Source organism: Centropristis striata, chromosome 13 (genome assembly GCF_030273125.1).
Source record: "Centropristis striata isolate RG_2023a ecotype Rhode Island chromosome 13, C.striata_1.0, whole genome shotgun sequence".
Classification (NCBI taxonomy): Eukaryota; Metazoa; Chordata; class Actinopteri; order Perciformes; family Serranidae; genus Centropristis; species Centropristis striata.
The window spans coordinates 22758882-22780057 of record NC_081529.1 but is presented as its reverse complement, the minus strand read 5'-3'; the positions used below and the strand labels follow the sequence as shown (position 1 = coordinate 22780057).

The 21176-nt window shown below is 41.8% G+C and overlaps 1 protein-coding gene and 1 non-coding gene across 2 annotated transcripts; both read left to right on the top strand.

Annotated features, from left to right (window-relative positions):
* Window positions 1-1946: 1946 nt before the first annotated feature.
* kpnb1 (karyopherin (importin) beta 1) lies at window positions 1947-20013 on the top strand. Its single transcript, XM_059347332.1, has 22 exons — window positions 1947-2317; window positions 3145-3203; window positions 6923-7105; window positions 7186-7386; window positions 8866-9018; window positions 9188-9247; window positions 9336-9425; window positions 9533-9643; window positions 10764-10865; window positions 10948-11172; window positions 11328-11519; window positions 11597-11727; window positions 11797-11944; window positions 15740-15811; window positions 15901-16045; window positions 16159-16241; window positions 16627-16734; window positions 16916-17059; window positions 17170-17275; window positions 17553-17667; window positions 18350-18511; window positions 18640-20013. Coding segments are annotated over exons 1-22 (2631 nt in total). The 5' UTR covers window positions 1947-2277; the 3' UTR covers window positions 18641-20013.
* LOC131984203 (small nucleolar RNA SNORA79) lies at window positions 17341-17479 on the top strand. The gene has a single exon (XR_009395548.1). It is a non-coding gene; the product is annotated as a small nucleolar RNA SNORA79 (small nucleolar RNA).
* Window positions 20014-21176: the final 1163 nt, after the last annotated feature.

Below are 21176 nucleotides of genomic sequence, written 5' to 3'. Positions count from 1 at the left end.
TGGAACGATGAAAATCCGTAATGAAAACAAGCCGAAATGAAATAGGAGAAATTAGACTATTTTTAAAATGTTAGGAGTAAAAGCAAAAAGTCAGCTGAAAAATAATTACTCCAGTAAAGTATAGATACCCATAATTTCTACTTAAGTAAGGTAACAAAGTATTTTTACTCCGTTACTTGGCAACTCTGAGAATTACACTGAATATTAGTTTAAAAAAAAAAAGTAAAGTGCCAGAGTTCATAAAAAAAAAACAGTCAAAATAAAGATTGTTTTCCTTCCTGACCCAGGAAACCTCAAAATCTATTAAAAAACAATAAATATTTTTAAAGAAAGATGAGTAACCAACCTTTGGGTTTTATACATTATTACATTTGGAAACATTAACTTGTTTTATTCAAATTAGCTGAGAGAATAATAGGAATAGGAATGAACAGGACCCTGCCTCGTTTCTTTACTTTATTTACACTTATTAAAAACAATTACAAATAATAATGTAATTTGCAGAGAAATGTAAAGAAGTGCTCCAGCACTAAAATATTCAGTTTGTATGTTTCTAATAAATAATTTCATACATATAAATTATTACAAATAAAGTTGAAATAGATCAACATACCAGAAAATTAAAGTGTGAAAATGATATTTTCTGAGTTAAAAACAAACTTTTTGGCGGGGGGTGGGTGGGGGCAGGCGCGTTCATGTGTGCGCGTGCTCGGACGCGCTCTATAGAGGAGCAAACGGTGGCGCGCGGAAGGAGTGTACTGCTGCATTCAGGTGTTCCTCGTAAAATCCGCTTTTACAATAAAAGCACGAATACTAATAGTTAATAAATATGTATTTTTTTTATTATAGTAAATACAATCATAAGTGAATTCTAAGATCTTCACAACAGCTTAGGATACAGACACAAACATCACATACTATTATATACATTAATACTTACATGGCTGAACCTTTTTATTAATACTGAAAGTATTTTGTATTGCACAGATCTTACACATAAGTGAGAAATAGATGGTTGTATGTCATGTTGGGAGATGAACAATAAACATAAGATATATATAAAATAAGTTTATATATGCAGAGGATAGTGGGTATAAAACTGGTAATAATATGCGTATACAGAGGATATTTTTATAATACAAAGAATCCTATTAAGTTTGATAATATGACAATATAATAATATATAATATATTTCTTGGGGTGGAATGTAACTAAGTACATTTACTCAAGTACATATAAAACAATCATAAAATGCAAATGCATAATAATTGGCATCAAACTGTACTTAAAGTATCAAAAGTAAAAGTACTCTTTATGCAGAATGGACCCACTTAGATTGTTTAATATTTTCTATTCTATTTTCTATTTTCTATTATTGTTGATGCATATATGTAAGCAGTGCTTTACTGCTGTCAATGTCGGGCTCATTTTAACAATTCAATATACTTTATGTGGTTTCATTTATAAAGATGCGTAATCACTTTAAATGTATCAAGTTTTTATGTCAATCTCGACCTGAACAGTAACTAAAGCTGTAAAAAGTACAATATTTGCCCTTGAAATATAATGAAGTAAAAGTATAAAGTTACAAATGTGAAAATACCTCAAAATTGTACTTAAGTACAGTACTTGAGTAAATGTACTTAGTTACATTTCACCACTACCTTTACTGCAGTAAAGGATCTGAATACTTCTGATGTATTTCATTTGAACCAGTTCTAGTTCTAGTTCCAGTTCCGGTTCTGGTTCTGGTTCTAGTTACAGTTCAAGTTCTGGTTCTGGTTCTAGTTCTAGTTCTAGTTTTGGTTCAAGTTCTAGTTCCAGTTCTAGTTCTAGTTCTGGATCCGGTTCAAGTTCTAGTTTTGGTTCCGGTTCAAGTTCGGGTTCTTATTCTGGTTCCAGTTCTGGTTCCAGTTCTACTTCTTCGAGATTTTCAATTTTATTTGACGTGATAACACGTGTTTAGAGCCGCGGTGTGTTGTCCGTTGGTCCCTGAACGCATCGCGGTGGCAGTCAGTGCGTGATATCCTTCCGCGGGAGAGAAGCGCGCGGCCCTTTCCCGGCGGAGCAGCGACTCGTTACCGGCCGCTCACACCGCAACATCACGCAGCACCAGAGACCCGCACCGATCCGCACCGGGGATCTCCCGCTTCTTCTACCACGGAACGAACCCGCCCCGAGGCCGGCACCGACCGATCCGCCCGCTGAGCGCCAACAGACCGACCCGAGCAGCAGACAGCGGCCGAGAGAGAGCGAGAGAGAGAGAGCCGCGGGACGATGGAGCTCATCACCATCCTCGAGAAGACCGTCTCTCCAGGTAACACCGGCCCAAAGACCCCCGGACCCTGGGCTGGTCCGGGATGGGTCCGGGCTCTGACCGGCCTGTTGGCTCCGGTGAACCGGGGAAAGTTTGAGGGAGGGAGGAGGGAAATCTCGCTAGCAGCTAATGCTAACCCGGCTAACGCCCCGGCCTCGACCAGCGTAGTTCCCGCTGTGACTGAGATCTCTGCCGGGCGTCCCGCTGCCGGCTGACCGCCTCCCCCGCCTGTCAGGCTGCTCCGATGAGCTGTAAACCGGCTGTCACGGTGCCCTGGGGCCGGTGTCGGGGCCGCTGACGGCTGCGTGGAGCCGGCGGCGCCACCCTTCCCATGCTGCTAGCCGCTCCGCTAGCCGTTAGCTGGTACCATTCAGACGGGCGGCCGCCTGTCGGCTAACGGCTCCTCTGAGCCGCTGGGAGGACAGAAAGTCCCATCCGGCTGCTGTAGTAATTATGTCCCACGTCTTTGAGCAGAGTTAATGTTCTTTTTCGCGGTTTGTTGTTTGTCCAGAAAACTTTATTTCTGTGGCTGCTAGCGTGTCCCGGCGGCCGGCTAACGCTGGCATGCTAACCGAAGAGCTAACGGCTAACACGCATGTTGGAGCCTCGCGGTGTTTGTGCGGGACTCAGCCGCGGGAGGAAGTTGCGGGGCCGGGCTGTAACGAGCTTCACTGGCGGGGGAGGCCCTGTTAGTGTCGGTGTGGTGTTGTGGAGCTGCTGAACCTGTTTGACCGCCGCCCGGGCTGCGGCTCGCTGTTAGCTGCATGCTAACATGTCTGACACCTAACGAGCTAACGCTACTCTGTCCCCCCCTCCTCTCCCCGCAGATCGAAATGAACTGGAGGCGGCACAGAAGTTTCTGGAGCAGGCGGCGATAGAGAACCTGGTCAGTGGAGCAGTGGGGTGACCGGGGGGACTAGGGGGACCGGGGTCAGCAGCGTGGAGGAGCAAAGAGGAGCTCCGGACAGCTGGAGCCCGCCCGGCTTCTCCTGCTGCCCCCCCCCTCTCACTCTCTCTCTCACACACACACACACACACACACACACACACTGCTAGCGTTAGCATATTGTGCAGCAGCTCCACCCGTCAGCAGATCAAACACTTGATCCAATAAAACGACTCTAAAGTTATTTATTCTCAGTAATATGATATAAATATATCTCAGGGTCTCTCCGAGCTTTTAAACATTACTATAATTTGAATTTTTGGTCTTAAAATGCCTTAAAGCTGATTCTATAAGGTCTAAAAACGTGTCAACTTTACTTATATTAACGGAACAGATGCAGAAAAGTCAGTTTCACTTTTTAATGTTTGGATCTTTGACGACTCTGTAACAGAACCAGGACCTTCCCCTTCAGGTCTTTGGTACTTTTTTTTGCCAGTTTGGATGTTCAATGGATCTTAAATTATTTTCATTCTGGTCTTAAATGTGACCTGCAGAGAGATGAGACTGATTATTGAAGGAGAATCACAAGTTCAAGTGTTCAGTTTGACTGTTTCTCAGTTCAGTCTGAGGCTGAACATGTTTCTGTCTCACACACATCACTTTATTAAACTGTTTTTATGCGTTGTGTTATCGTTTGGTTAAATTACCAAAACTACTAATAGCTTCTACATACATCTTTCATGTCCTCTTACATGTTTCATCTTTCACAGTTTTAATGTGAATAAACCAGTGTTGCCAGCTCCTCCAGTAAACTCAGACAGCAGCTATTGGCTATTGTCCTTAAAGTCGCTAGAAGTTGCTAAATTATGTCATTACATAACTTGCATAATTGACCATGTGCATGTACTTGTAATGGACGCTATAGGAGAGGAATAACGTTGTGGGAAAGACAAAAAGTGAGTAAAAGAACACCCCAAATATGTTTAGAACTGCATGTGCACTGTCTTCAGTCACAATTTCAACCCTCTTCCTTTATCCGGCCTTTGAACCGGCAAAACTGACCCAAAAGAGATTCTGACTCCTTAACAAGCCGCTGGCCTCTGTGGCTGGTTAACAGAGTAAGAACGATTCTCCGAAAGTCTCCAATAACAGAAAAAGTCGCTAGATTTGTCACAAGTCGCTTTTCTGAAAAATGGTCGCTAGCGGTTTCTGAAAAGTCACTAAATCTAGCGACAAAGTTGCTAAATTGGCAACACTGGAATAAACTGATTAAAATGTTTGACACATCCAAAAATCTTAACATTTCAAATGATGTCGTCATACTTGTGTTCTGTCTGCCGGACGCTGCGACTGTTTGGATGTTAGAGGAGGGGAGAAAAAAATAGATACAGCACAATATCGCAATTTTTTTTCGGGGCAATATTATATCTATTCACTCATTCATCGTTTTTGTTTTTTTCCGGAAGCTGTAGCGGGCTTACTTTTAGGAAGATACTAGCATCATATGAAACAAGAAGATCTGAGGAATCTATAGGCAGGATATCATGTTGGGAAGTTGTCGAAGTAACGCTGCAAAGTTCGGCTTTTTAAAAGTTTTTGATATCGGTTCACTTCAGTTTGACTGAATACTTTATTGGTCAGTCTGTGGGTTTGACTTTCATTGTGGAGAAATAAAAAGACTGAAGTAATATGAATAGACTGAGAATTTTCTCTGATTGGATAAAACAATTATTGACTGAATTTAATTTTGTGACACAAAATGCAGTTAAAATGTTAAATCAATATATTGTATCAATACTCACCATATCACACAATGATTAAAATCACAATAATATTGTATCATTACTCTATCAGGATAAAATCGTATCGTGGGGCCAAGACGCTGACTCACACCTCTAGTTTGGATGTAAGATGTTCTGGTTCTGTCAGGGCGAGTCACGCCTCTGACCTCTGCAGTGTCACAGTTCATATCTGTAGAATATGAACTGGTTTATTAGAGCAGCGAGTCCTTCAGAGATCTGAGAGCAAACAAACAGGAAGCAAACGATCAGTCCGTCCTCTGTCTGTTAGTAAAAGCTGAAACAAATAAACAGCGACGCACACCAGAGAGCATCATGGGACATTTCCTCTGAACATGAAGTTCATACAAAGTGTTGGAAACATGTAAAAAAAATATTAATATATAAATAAAACATAACAAACATTGGTTTTTATTAATAGATTCTGAGTGTCAGTTTGGACGCTTTCTGAAACTTAACAAAACAGAAAGCAATAATTTAATGTTCAAACTGATTAACTTTTGACTAAATATTCACGAAAAACATTGTTTTTATTTACCGACAGCTCACTGTCCAGATTATATCAGAATCCTGGCTTAGTGGAGTTGATCAGCTTATATATGGAAGGTTTTGCTCATTTTATGACTAAAGAATGAAACTTTCTCAATCGTTTCTATAGACCATGAAGTTTAATTTGTTTTATGTATATGCTCTTATTACACATAGACTGCACAGAACTCCTGCAAAATATTTTTTAATTCTACAGTAATATACATATTTAATATATTAAATATTCACAAAGGAAGGATCCCACACAAAACTTTCAATTGCATTTTGCTAATGTGTTAGCCTAACACATGATTACAGTAATTCTGTCTTCTACAGCTTTGTTAATGTAGTTACTAGCCAGAATAGAATCACTTACTTGATTTACTTGCCTTGATGGGGACGAACCAACGACATTAACATAAACATGACACAAAATTCCATGTAACAAGTCCAAATCTCTACCTTTTTTATACCTGAAAAATTTGTAGTTGTACTTGAAGGGTACAGAGCCAAATTGAAGCTTTAAACTAAATTTTGTTATCGGAGAAGTATCTATCAGAACAAATATATACATTGTTGTAATGTAGGGTAATGCAGGAAAAAATGGAAAAATGCAATACTAAGATCAACAACCTCTCAAGGTCACCAGAGGTAAAATACAAACTGCCTTGAAATACTGAAAAAAAACTTTGCGTATAATAATAATAACTTCATTTCTATACCACCTTTTTAAAAACAGCAGTCTACAAAGTGCTTGGACAGAGAGCAATTAATCACAACGAGAATGATGCCATAATGCCTAAAATAATTCTTACATTTAAAGAAAAACGAGACAGAGCAGGAACAATCACAAGTAATTCTCAGATACACAGAAAATAAAATGTAAACGGATTTTTAAAAAAAAGTGAAGAAGTAAAAGGAGTGGTGAGATACAGCATGACATAAAAGCAAGTCTATAAAAGTAGGTTTTTAGAAGTGATTTAACAGAACTTACTGACTCTGCAGCTCGTTCCAGAGTTGGGGCTCTCTTGTGGAGAAACCTGGTCACCTTTGGTTTTTAGTTTTGACTTTGGAAAGGCCAGAAGGACCCAAGAATCTAAGTATGTGGGTCGGCTCGTATGGAGTTAGTAATTCTGTTAGACAGCTAGGAGCTAGACCTAAGAGAGCTTTAAAAGTGATCAGTAAAATCTTAAAATCAATCTTAAAACGAACAGGGAGCCAGAGCAAAGAAGCTAAAATCGGGGTCATGTCGTCTGTTAGAACCGGTAAGAAGCTGAGCTGAATGTAGATTAGATGCTGAAACTTTCATGCTTTAGTCATCAAATGCGCCATTGGTTTATTTATCTGACCCACTGACTGTCAATGTTACTTACTGTCCTCTGTCTCCTGCAGCCCACATTCCTGGTGGAGTTGTCCAAAGTCTTGGCGAACCCTGGGAACACTCAGGTGGCTCGTGTTGCTGCCGGTCTGCAGGTGAAGAACTCTCTGACGTCCAAAGACCCAGACGTGAAGACGCAGTACCAGCAGAGATGGCTGGCCATCGACGCCAACGCTCGCCGCGAGATCAAGAACTACGTAAGCGATCCGGAGACGTCCCCCTCAGGTCAGTTAATCTGGTGTCCGTCTGTCCTCACGTCCGTCCCTCTGTCCGGCAGGTTTTACAGACTCTTGGCACGGAGACGTACCGGCCCAGCTCAGCGTCGCAGTGTGTGGCCGGCATCGCCTGTGCAGAGATCCCCGTCAACCAGTGGCCTGAGCTCATCCCTCAGCTGGTCGCCAATGTCACCGACCCGTCCAGCACGGAACACATGAAGGAGTCCACGCTGGAGGCCATCGGATACATCTGCCAGGATATCGTGAGTCCACCAGACACCACAACATACTTTCCGGAATATGATCGATCAATGGTCGTTAAGAATTTGGTCGATCACATGGAATTTTTTTTGATCGGTGTATTTTTTTAATGTTAATTTTATCCCTCTCACTGAACTGAAACACGCCGAGCGTTCAGCTCTGCGGCCGTACGTCAATCAGCAATGAGCTGAGAATTAAGTTGGATAAAGCTCAAAACAAACTGAAAACAAAACATAGTTGGCAGAAGTGACGACAACAGATCAATCAGGAAACCCCCCACTACTGAACAAAAAAAACAGCACAAAGTTAAATCATCAGTACAAATATAAAATCAAACAATGTTTAAAATGTTAAATATAATATTTTAAAGTAGTATATTATGTTATCCAATTTTATTTAATTAAATATTAAAGCATGTATTAAAAGTCACTGTTTTTGTAAGCATATGTTTATTAATTGTAGACATTTAACAAGGTACAGATGCATAACGTATGGCATTGCATAATATAAAAAGGAAAAACAAAATCTACATTAATAAAACAAACAATAGTAAGTAGAGAGGGGAATAATCAGAAGAGGTGAAATCTGGTTAGTAAATCTGTCTACTCACTCGTCTGATCGAACAGCTGATAAAAAATAATTCAACAAAAAACATTTATTTGTGGCAAGGAGAAATGTTAATAATTAATCCATGATCAATTAATAGTCGTTAAGAATTTGGTCGATCACGTGGAATTTTTAATGCATCTGTGTATTTTTTTAATGGTAAGTTTATCTCTGACTGACCAGAAACACGCCGAGCGTTCAGTTCTGCTGCCGTACATCAATCAGCCAATGAGCTGAGAATTAAGTTGGATAAAGCTACAGTTTACTGAAAGCTGCAATAACAATTATAAAACACACAGATACAAGAGAAACTAGCTATCTCTATCAAACCCTGCTAGCATGAATTACAGAGTTTAATTTAATGCAAAACTTATTTAAACACAAAACACATCTAAATATGAAGATTACTGTGAAAACTAACCTCATGTCTCTTCGGGGGCTAAAACATTAAACTCCTAGACAGTAAGTCTCTTTTCATTCTTAATAAAAAATGGTTATCGAAATGGGCTTTTGCATAGTACTGTGTGTATATATATATATATATCTATCTCTTTGTCCATGTATGTATGCAGCGATTAATTGATGGTTAATGTTATAGATAATCGAGTTGGCAGGTTTCTTCCAAACGTCCATCTCTAACACACTCAAATAATTAATTGCATGGAAAATAAACGTCACATTTTAACAAATAAAGGCCTTAGTTCATTGAATAATATTTTGTGTGTGTGTGTGTATATATATATATATATATATATATATATAAATAAAAATTTAAGATTTTCTCATGTGGTGCATGTCCTCAGACCTGCTTCACAGGCTAAAATCTCAACCCCCGCCCCCAAATGTTGAACTCAAAGTTCTGCCCTTGCGTTCAGGACCCGGAGCAGCTGCAGGAGAATGCCAACCAGATCCTGACAGCCATCATCCAGGGCATGAGGAAGGAGGAGCCCAGCAACAATGTGAAGCTGGCTGCCACCAACGCTCTGCTCAACTCTCTGGAGTTCACCAAGGCCAACTTCGACAAGGAGGTAACCACCACAACCACTTCCTTTCCCGCCCTGTGAGCTGCCGAGCTCGCAGCACATCACTGCTATCTGGTGGTTGTTGTTCAGAGCCTTTAGATAGAAATGTAAAGGATGAGGAAGTGCTTTGAATTTGTAGGAGCAGAGTTTTAGAGTGTGCCTTTCTGTGTTTCAGACGGAGAGACACTTCATCATGCAGGTGGTGTGTGAGGCGACGCAGTGTCCCGACACCAGAGTGAGTCCCTCTAAACGATTCGTGTCCTCATTCAGACGCCTCTGTTTCCTGTCTAATCTGTGTGTTTGTTGCTCTTTTGTGCGTTCAGGTGCGCGTGGCGGCTCTGCAGAACCTGGTGAAGATCATGTCTCTGTACTACCAGTACATGGAGACGTACATGGGCCCTGCGCTGTTCGCAGTGAGACACTTTACTCAGCTCTAAACATCTAGTCACTAAGTTACTGTTACTGTCAACCTGTCTCACCTTTCTCTTTGTCCCCCCCCCCCCCCCCCCCCCCCCCTCAGATCACCATCGAGGCGATGAAGAGTGATATAGACGAGGTGGCTCTGCAGGGCATTGAGTTCTGGTCCAACGTGTGTGATGAGGAGATGGACCTGGCCATCGAGGCCTCCGAGGTCTGTCGCCTTTAAAAACTCTTACATCTATATCTCCACAGGCTTTGAGTGTGCTTGTAAGAGCCACTATATACTCTCCACCAGGCTTCTTCCGATTATTCTTCCGTGTTTTTTTCGGTCGACTACTCCCAGAGTTTTGGCCACACATACACTAAAAAGATATCAAATCGACCATGAAAAGCCATGAAAAGTGTGCTATGACTTTTCTCATTATTTTTGCAAAAACACACCAAAAAACCCCCCCAATGTTACCCTATAGAGAGGCTAGAATGCAGAGGGAGAGAAAAAAATTGTCAAAAAATAAATTTGGAAACAGCGCTTGAGGCCGCAGATACCACACTACAGAAATAATTCATACATAGAAACGTAGGAAAATTGGTCTTCTCATTCACATTGGTCTGGTAATGCTGTCAGAGTTATAGTTTGGGCATAGGATGCACAGATCCACCAACACGCACCCACAGCCTCATAGACTGCCATGGTGAAAAGGAGGGAACATTTCTGGAGGAAAGCAGAGGTACAAATTTCTTCTGATCGCTCTAAAAAAAAGTGAAGTCGGTTCAATGATAGGAGCTACGGTTTGACCAAAAACACTTTCTGATCTCGGTCAGTGGCTAGACACAAACTGACGAGTATCGCACTACTTTCAGACAGACCCATGCGGACAAACACGCACACTTGCTTTATAATCTTACATGACTTCCTCCTCTTTTCCATTTTGAAAAAAGTTCAAATTGTAATCTAATGTATGGGTGAGAGTCACGGGCCAGAGTCAAGCACACTCTAGTCAGTTCTCTGATGCATTATAAAACCAAAGTGTTAAAAATAGACTTTCTTTATTTCCATTAATCTGCTGCACACAAACCATATTCATCATTCATACTTGATTCATACATTTTCTGCATAAAAACATCAACATTGATTTTTTTTGACAGAATTTTCTGATTTTACTGAAAAGTAAAAAACTTTGAATGCAGTATATCAAACTGCCGATTCTCACGAGTCATGCCTCGTTTCATATCTAAAAATACAATTTCAGAAAACTTGTAATGGTGTGTTTTATCTGAGTCCACCTGTTAAGCTCTACCTCCTCTGACTTTTTGCTCTCGTCCAATGGCAGGCCTCGGAGCAGGGCCGCCCCCCGGAGCACACCAGTAAGTTCTACGCCAAAGGTGCGCTGCAGTACCTGGTCCCCATCCTGACCCAGACCCTCACCAAGCAGGTAACGCCCATCCCACGCCGCCGCTAATGGGACGCCGCCGTCCCTCGCCGCTCCTCAACCTCCACTCCTTTATTTCTTTCAGGACGAGAACGACGACGATGACGACTGGAACCCGTGTAAGGCGGCCGGTGTGTGTCTGATGCTGCTCGCCACCTGCTGCGAAGATGACGTGGTTCCTCACGTCCTGCCCTTCATCAAAGAGCACATCAAGAACCCCGACTGGCGCTACAGAGACGCCTCCGTCATGGCGTTCGGATCCATCCTGGAAGGACCGGAACTCAACCAGCTCAAACCCCTGGTCATACAGGTCAGTCCATAGCGAGTTAACCTCTGGTCACATGGACTGCACTAATATAGCGCTTTTATCCAAAGCGCCTTACACTACAGATGGTCACATGGGTTGGGACTGACAGTTGACTGACGGTTGGCGTGCCGTGACTGACAGTGGTGTGTTGTGTGCAGGCTATGCCGACGCTGATTGAGCTGATGAAGGACCCGTCTGTGGTGGTGCGGGACACGACGGCGTGGACGGTGGGGCGGATCTGTGAGCTGCTGCCCGAAGCCGCCATCAACGAGGTGTACCTGGCGCCGCTGCTGCAGTGTCTGATCGAGGGGCTGGGGGCGGAGCCCAGAGTGGCCTCCAACGTCTGCTGGGTGAGCGCCGGGTTGGTTAATAACGTGGAAATGTCCCGCCGCGTGGTAGGTGACTCTAACTTCCTATTTCCCGACAGGCGTTCTCATCTCTGGCAGAGGCGGCGTACGAGGCGACGGACGCGGCGGAGGATCAGGAGGAGCCCAGCACCTACTGTCTGTCCTCGTCCTTCGAAATCATCGTGCAGAAACTGCTGGAGACCACGGACAGGTAGGGGACGCCACGGACAGGCGGGTTGGGGGGCACGAGCGGGTACTGATGATGTAACTTCCTGTTCAGACCCGATGGTCACCAGAACAACCTGCGCTCTGCGGCCTATGAGGCGCTGATGGAGATCGTGAAGAACAGCGCAAAGGACTGCTACCCTGCGGTGCAGAAGACCACACTGGTCATCATGGAGCGGCTGCAGCAGGTGCTGCAGATGGAGGTGAGTCACAGGAAGACATCGCCAAAATAAGACATGCAACCACATTAGGGCTGGGCAATATTGACCAAAACTCATATCCCGATATATTTAAGCTGAATATTGATATACGATATATATCCCGATATTTTTATCGCAAAGTGAGAGCAAGTGTTCAGTCAAAGCCAAATATGACATCACAAGTAGCTTCATTGAAACCGTGTAAGTGAACATAAATACTGTATAACATCAGGAGTACCTTTTTTTTTTTTTTTTTTTTTTTTTTTTTTTAAATTTTTTTTAAAGTCAAAGCTCCATAAAGTGCACATTTAAATACAAATCTTAAATAAAAATAGCATATGAAATAAAATAGGCTAATCTTTCTGAAATAAATATATATATGAGAAAAGAATAACAAACAACAAAATAACTAAATATGACAAACCCTAGTAAGGGCAGAATTTATATATAAGAAAAAAAAATACTAAACAGAACTATGTCAATATAAGCGATGCGGTCTAATTCCATATCACATGAAAAAATATATCGATATATCTTTTATATTGATATATCGCCCAGCCCTAGGTTCAAGTGAATGAAATCAGTTGGAATAAAAATCAACCAACAATCTAAAAACTGGGCACCAAGCTGTCAGCTGCTGTCGTGTGTGTTTGTGTTTGTTGGTCTGTGATGATAAACATGCACCACTCTGACTGTGATGTACAGCAAACCACAAGTATCTGAGACTTCGTCACTTCCTGTCTGCAGTTTGTCTTTTGGTGTGTTAAACTCATTGAGTGCTTGTAAGAGTTTCTTATATGTATTTTTCGACTCCTCCCAGAGTTTTGGTCGCACATACACTAAAAAGGTATCAAATCGACCGGCTCGGCCATGACAAGTGTGCTCTTACTTTTCTAAAGGTTTCGGCAAAGGGTTTTCAAATTATTCGGCAAAAACACGCCAAAAAATCCCCCCGTTGTTACCCTATGGAGAGGCTAGAGTGGATGACATCATCCTTAGAGATCCTTGCGGAGGGAGAGAAAAAATTGTCAAGAAAAATTTTGAAACTGCCCTTGAGGCCGCAAATGCCATCCATCCATCCATCCAGTCTTGTCCGCTTATCCAGGGCTGGGTCGTGGGGGCAGCAGGCTAAGCATGGTATTCCAGGCGCCCCTCACCCTAGCCACAATGCCATCTGGTAAAGATGCCTCCCGGGCCGCCATGGTAAAAAAGGAGAGAACATTTCTGGAGAAGAGTAAAGGTACCAATTTATGCTGATTACTCTCAAAAGACAATTTCTATATTTTTCTCCACAAAACACTAGGGGTGCACCGATTGCAATTTTCTGGCCGATCACTGATTTTTTTTTTTTTTTTTTTTTTTTGATTTTTTTTTTTTAAAGCCTGACCTGCCGAACTCACAGCATACACCTTCAATGTTTGAATCTTATTTTATTGAAAAACAATAACACAGCACTATTTTTCTTTAACAAATAAAGGAAAGCACAATGTCTGAGGTAGTTAATAAAATATTGAACTTAAAATAAATGGCAGCAATTTACAGGACAAACTAACAAAAGAACTGCAACCATAAATGAAGTGTCCTGAGTTTTTGGTTTCGTTATAGTACCACATACATACTAGTGATGGGCATCGATTTTCGAATATTCAAAAAGTCATTAAATCATTAAAATCGAATAGTTAATCATATTTGGAAGAAGAAAAAGTTGTATTACTGGTGCCTTCCGCATGGGGGCAGCGTAGCATTTGCTAATACAGTGTGGCGGGCGAGATGCCAAGCTGTAGAAGAAGAAACAAACAGGGGAGAGGGTGTTTTCCATGGCAGGACAAGTTAGTTAGCCCCCAGAGGGACTGAGAGACTCCGGAGGTGACGTATGGTTTTCGCCGTTGCTAACTGTGCACAACGTCAGCAGCTGAAAGCAGCATGGCTAATTATGCACAGAGTCTCCGCTGATCATAAACATAGTGATCGTGAATTAACCGGCATTGCTAACTGTGCAGAGTAAACAAACGATCTCTAAGTGAACACCTCCTGCAGCAGCAGCACATACACACTATATTGCTACAGCTAGCACTAGCTAACTGCCAATAATGGAGTCTCTTCTTAACAAGCTGGCCTCCGGCTGGTTAGCGGCTCATTAAGAAGAATAAGAAGGAGTCGCTGGATTTGTCTCCAATCCCTTTCTTGAAAAATAGTTGCTAAGGGGGTCTGAAATGTTGCTAAATTTATCAACAAAGTTGGGAGCACTGCTTCGCCGGTGGGGGGTTATTATTGAGGTAGATAAAATCGCTAGATAAGATTGGTTTGACGTGAAAGAATCGGCCGATCCCGCAAAATTAAGGAAATCTGTGCCGATCGATCGGTGCACCCCTAAAAAACACATATGTAGACGTTCAGGAAGAACTCAGGATGCTCAAAGTGAAGTTGGTTCAATGAGAGGAGCTACGGTTTGGCCAAAAATTCTCTGTTCGAGGGGAACTTTCTGCTGTTTTTTTCCCTTAGTTGCGTCAAATGTCACAGGAGCAGCTGCGGTTCTGATTGGTGGCCACCACCTGGCCCTGGTTGCTTGGCTACCATAGCCTTGATCTGTCACATACCTCAGCAGCCATTGAGATAATATACTGTAAACTACTCTGCAGTGTCAATGTATGGCTGAGAGTCACGGGCCAGAGTCGAGCACACTCAACATTTATTTAGACATTTTCTAGTTTGTAATTTAATATCTCAAGAACAATAAATGACAGTTGATCTTTTCTGCTAACTTTTATAATATCCTGTGAGAATTTAATAGCTGAAAAATTATCCTCCGATGTAGAGCTGGGCGATATGGACCAAAAGTCATATCCCGATATATTTAGCCTGAATATCAATAAACTATATATATCCCGATATTAAGTGCGAGCAAATGTTCAGTCAAAGTCAAAAGCATCTTCAGCACAAAGGCAGACATCAGTTTGTTTGTTTTTGTTTTTTGACAAAATATGTAACTTAACTTCCTAAAGCGATGGTAGCCTTGAAGGCAAATTAAGAAAACATTTTTTACGAGTCTTATCTAAATAGTTTTCACTCCTGTGTTTATGACATATGAACAGGTGAAGAAAAAGTTCCTGAGTTCGTTCCTTTTTTGTTGTTACAATTCTCATTTTGGCCACAAGAGGCTGAAAAACACCACTACCATGTTCTACATGGAACAAAAATATAAGTAGTTTTATTGAAACGGTTTATTCAAGTGAACATAAATACTGTAACAGCAGAGAACGTTTTTAAAAATCAAAACTCCATAAAGTGCACATTTAAATAAAAAAATATCTTAAATAAAAATAGCCTATGGGATAAAATAGGCCATTCTTTATCTGAAATAAATATATTTATATGATAAAACAACTAAATATGACAAACCCTAGTAAGGGCAGCATTTATATATAAAGAGAGGGAAAAAATTTGAACTATATTGATATATGCAATATGGTTTAATTCCTTACGTATTTATATCGATATATCTTTTATATCGCCCAGCCCTAATCCTGTGAGAATTGAATACCTGTGAAATAAAGAATAGTTGAGATAACTCTCTGAAGCTGAAATATAATCAACTAGAATATGAAAAAATATGAACTACAAGAGAAAAATAATAATAAAGAGCAGTAAAATAATAACACAGGCTGAAATAAATAGAATGAGATGAGTTACAGAGCAGTGACAGTCTTTGAATTAATTTTTGTCCATTAATCTGATGGAAATAAAAACCTTCCTGCAGTTGCATTAATTCCTGCGTAATGTCAATTCCTCTGTCCCCAGTCTCACATCCAGAGCACCTCAGACAGGATCCAGTTCAACGACCTGCAGTCGCTGCTGTGCGCCACGCTGCAGGTGAGTACAACCACGCACGCACACAAACACACACAGCCGTCAGGCTTGTCCATGCTCTTATTGTGGCGGTGCACTGCCTTCTGTTGCAGAACGTGCTGAGGAAGGTGCAGCACCAGGACGCGCTGCAGATCTCTGACGTGGTCATGGCGTCGCTGCTCAGGATGTTCCAGAGCACCGCCGGCTCCGGAGGCGTTCAGGAGGACGCCCTAATGGCCGTGTCCACACTGGTGGAAGGTAAACACACCAACTGCATTAATGCCACCAACACACACACACAAACCAACAACACACACAGAGCTGCTGTCATGATGTTGTGTCTGTATTCACTGTGTGTGTGTGTGTTCCAGTCCTGGGCAGTGACTTCCAGAAGTACATGGATGCCTTTAAACCGTTCCTGGGGATCGGACTGAAGAACTATGCCGAGTATCAGGTTTGTTCATCACTTCCTGTCGCTGTGGAGCTTCACAGTAAAAGCCTTTACTGACAGTAATTATATTGACAATTAAAATGGAATCAAATAAATAAAGACTCAACATTTGCATGATTTATGAGGGGAAAAAAATCAGGTTATGATTTATTAAAGATAAGTATTAAAGGATAGAGTTTAGTAAACGTTTGTCTGGTCTGTGATGATAAACATGCACCACGCTGACCGTGATGTAAACAAACCACGTGTATCTGAGACCTGCTCACTTCCTGTGGTGCCCTGTCAGGATGGCGTCTCAGACCGTGCCGACGCCTGGTACTGCTTGTTGATATTCAAGTGGTTTGACAGTAGAAAGTGAACTCTGTCCTGGTGTCCTCGTCCCCTGCAGGTGTGTCTGGCGGCCGTGGGGCTGGTCTGTGACCTGTGCAGAGCGCTGATGTCCAACATCCTGCCTTACTGTGACGAGATCATGCAGCTGCTGCTGGAGAACCTGGGGGTGAGACAGTCTGTCCGTCTGTCTGTCTGTCTGTCCCTCTGGTCTGTGATGATAAACATGCACCACGCTGATCGTGATGTAAAACCAACCACGTGTATCTGAGACCTGCTCACTTCCTGTCTGTATGAATATTATTATTCAACTGAAACATGAAACGGCTGTTTATTGTTTGTTTGTTTAGAATGAGAATGTCCACCGGTCAGTGAAGCCTCAGATCCTGTCGGCGTTCGGGGACATCGCCCTCGCCATCGGAGGAGAGTTTAAGAAGTACCTTGATATCGTCCTGGACACACTGCAGCAGGCATCTCAGGCTCAGGTGGACAAGGTAACAGCTGTTTCAACGGTGACAGGACGTCATGGTCTCTGACCCCGCCCCCACTTCCTCCTGATCTGTTTTTATTTGATCTCATCATGCTGATATTTACCTGTGTTCAGACGGACTACGACATGGTGGACTACCTGAATGAGTTGAGGGAGGGCTGTCTGGAGGCCTACACCGGGATCATTCAGGGCCTGAAGGGGGACCAGGAGAACGTCCACCGTAAGACCGCACACGCACGCACACACACACACACACACGAACATGTAGGTTCCTGCCGCTTTAGGTGACGTCGGTTCCTCCTCCTGACTTCAGTGGATCAGGAGGATTTTACGATGTCGCAGAGAAACTCGAGTCTTTTTCACCCAGAGAGCTTCAGGCTGCAGCCGCACCAACAGCTTCCTGGTTTTGCGAGACTCTATAAAATAAGACTACAAAAAAAACCTTCCTGTTTTTCCGGAACCCTACGAAATAAAACCTGAATGTTGTCCTCCTGCAGCCGACGTGATGCTGGTCCAGCCGCGGGTCGAGTTCATCCTCTCCTTCATCCATCACATCGCCGAGGACGAGGACCATTCTGACGGCGTGGTGGCCAATGCCGCCGGACTCATCGGGTAAGGAGGAGGGAGGAGGTTTGATTGACAGGTGTCCCTCACTCGTCACCATCAGTCAGCAGATAACCTGATCTATGACTTACATGACCATCAGAGGATCCATTCATAAATATTATACATATAGATATTTATAGATGTAGATGTTATAGAAGGTGTGTGTGTGTCTAGCTCTGTGAGGAGAGCTCATGCACCACTCTGACAGTGATGAAACTGAACCACGACATCTGAGAGCAAACGCACACACAGTTTAACGATTAAATCAATACTTGGGATCAGCTGATATTCAGTCAAACTGTTTAGACGATAAATTAGAACTGAAATGTAACTTTTGAGATTTTATTTGTAATTTCTTAATGTTTGTCATTAAAAGTTTTATTTCTAATTTAATAACAGCTGATTCTCTCCCTCGTATTATTAGTCAAGTCAAAGTTTATTTATAGAGCACATTTAAAAACAACCTCAGTTTACCAAAGTGCTGTACAGTTATCAAAATACATCTAAAAACAGAGTTGGAGTTAAAAAGGAAATAAAAGTAAAAAAAAAAAAATTTGGGTGAAATTCTTCATTGCTTTCTTTCATAATAAAAGCATCAGTATTGTTTCTCTGACGTCTGTTTTCCTGTGTGTGTGTGTGTGTGTGTGTGTGTGTGTGTGTGTTTGCGTGTATATGTGTGTGCGTGCAGTGACCTGTGCACGGCGTTCGGTAAAGACGTGATGAAGCTGGTGGAGGTTCGTCCACTCATCAACGACCTGCTGACGGAGGGTCGGCGTTCCAAAGCCACCAAGACCAAGACGCTCGCCACTTGGGCCACCAAGGAGCTACGCAAGCTCAAGAGCCAGGCCTGGTGAGAACACAAACACACGCACACCAACAACACCACTGCCCCCCATACCACCAACACACCGCCACCAATGCCACCAACAGCAACACACACATGTCCTGTCCTGGTGCTGATGGTGTTCTCGTCCTTAGATGGCGCCAGTGGTCGGAGCGGAGCGACTGGAATAAAAACTCTTCTGTGTTTGTGTCGAGCGTCGGCTCGAAGCAGAAGTCAGACGACACGAGTGTGTGAGAGAGAGAGACGTGTGAGCGAGCGAGAGACGATGACATCACACCACCTTCAGTTCCAGCAGGCGACCCCCCCCCCCCCCCCCCCTCCCCTCCCTCCCGGACGGCCTGTGGACTGGACTCTGACTCCCCCTCCTCCCCCCAAAAAATCAAATCAAACTTGGAACCCTCCTCCCACAATCCACCTCTTCTCTCGCCGTAGCCGGGCTCTCCTGCGACAACACGATGACGTCACCGACCCGCTGCCGCCGCCCCTCAAGCCGGGGGAGGAGGGGGGGGAGGAGGGGAAACAAACACGACGAGAAAATAAAAGACTTTTGTGGAATCAAAGATAAAAACTGAGCGGACTTTGTGGACTTCTTCTGTGGAAAACTTTAGATTTTTGTTGCTCTTATTTTTCTTCTTCTTCTTCCGAGCACTAAAACAGCGAAGGAGATGTGACGGACGTCCAGCGGCGCCGTCTTCAGTGCTCTTATCCAAACAACAACAGCACTAAATTCCTACAAAATAAAAGTAAAAATCCTGCGAGGAGCGAGTGCCAAATGGAAATAGTTTAGCGGAGAATAAAAGGAAGTGAGCTGCTGGTGAAGCGTTTCAGTTTTTATTTCCCGCTGCACCTGGTTTGGGGAAAGGGTCACTCACCATTTTTGCTTGTTTAAAAGAAAAATTGAAAGAATTGAAGACGTTTGTATAAGGTTATATTTTTCCATTGCTATGATGAAAATAAAGTGATATGAAACATTCCCCAAGCAGTTCTGGTGATTTCGGTGTTTCACGTTCTGGACTCTTCTGCCGACCGGAAGCTCCGCCCCCGTCAGTTTGTTTACTCGGCGCCACAAAGAACCATGATGTTTGTTTTCCTGTTTTTTAACTCTTCTTCATGGCTTGTATGGCAGCAGCAGCTCAGCTGGACGTTTGTAGTTTCTGGGCTGCACGGAGCGGCGAGTGCCGCCTGCCGCCGCCACCTCGGCTCCACGGCCGACCGCTTCACTTTCACTCTCCGACCAGAATCCGTTGGCACGACGACGACTTCCTGAGACACAAACGAACAAGATCTCAGCAGGAAGTCGAGCTGAAATCTTTCAGCTGGAGGTGAAGTGTTTCCAGCCTCTGAGCTTTTATTTTGTAGCGGTGCGGCGGCTGTTGGGAGGAGGTACTTCCTGTTGACATGATGAAACTGGCAACTCGATTATTACTGATTGTGAATCATTTAAAGCCAATCTGCTTTTTATTTCATATTCAACTTTAGTGAACTAATAAAGTCTATATTGTACTGAACCTGCTGCTGCTTATTATTATATATTCTATATCAGATTATTTTTATTACATTTAATTTATCAAATTGTATATTGTCACTGTTATTTTAAGTATCAGATTCTAAAGTATCACATTTCATTTAATATATCAAATTATCTCAAAGCACAGATTTAGTCATTAGATTATTTTATTTATCAGATTATCACATTTAATTTATGTATCAAGTGACATCACATTTGTTATAATATATATCAGATTTTATAATGATCAGATAATCACATTTACTATAGTATATAGAATGTTTTGTCACATTTACCATAACATTTAATCTGATCAGATTATATATATCCGATAACACATTTAACCGATATTTATTAAAATGTATCAGAGGAGTTTACAGACTAACTGAATTTCCCCTCAGGTATAAAGTAATTTTGATTGATTTGATCAGATTTTATAATTATCTGATATGATTTTTCAATATTTAATATATAATATATATTTATAATTTGTATAGGATATTAATCAGATTATATATGGTCAGATATTTATATATTGATGTGAGGTTTATATATATTACATCAGATTTCATAATGTATAAGATATTTATATTTATCTGAGATTTAGATATATTTTACATATATCAGATTTCATAATATGAGACATTTAACTGATATTTATCACATTTATTATTATATATCGCATACTTATAAAAGATTATATATGAAATCAGATTTTATAATGTAAGATATTTATTATAAATTGTAATTAAAATATAATTTCCATTTTGACATAAATTGATACATTTTAATCAATATATAAAAACTTCCTTTTTTAATCATAACATCTCACAAACACCATCAACTGAGCATTATCAGTGGTGTCAGTGGACTCATCCACAGCTCGGGAAATGCACTAGTGTGTGTGTGTAATTAAAATCACACGTGCGCATGTTTGAAGCATGTGTATGTATCATAATGTATAAGATATTTATATTTATCTGAGATTTATATATATTTTACGTATATCAGATTTCATAATATGAGACATTTAACTGATATTTATCACATTTATTATTATATATCGCATACTTATAAAAGATTGTATATGAAATCAGATTTTATAATGTAAGATATTTATCACATTTATCAGATGTTATTTATTATTCGATAATGGACACAGAC

Excerpts from the sequence above, each read along its gene's own strand:
- kpnb1 (XM_059347332.1), top strand. The coding sequence starts at position 2,278 with ATGGAGCTCATCACCATCCTCGAGAAGACCGTCTCTCCAG. Across the intron at positions 9,248-9,335 it reads CGCAGTGTCCCGACACCAGA|GTGCGCGTGGCGGCTCTGCA; the intron begins GTGAGTCCCTCT and ends TTGTGCGTTCAG. Across the intron at positions 17,060-17,169 it reads CTCAGGCTCAGGTGGACAAG|ACGGACTACGACATGGTGGA; the intron begins GTAACAGCTGTT and ends ACCTGTGTTCAG.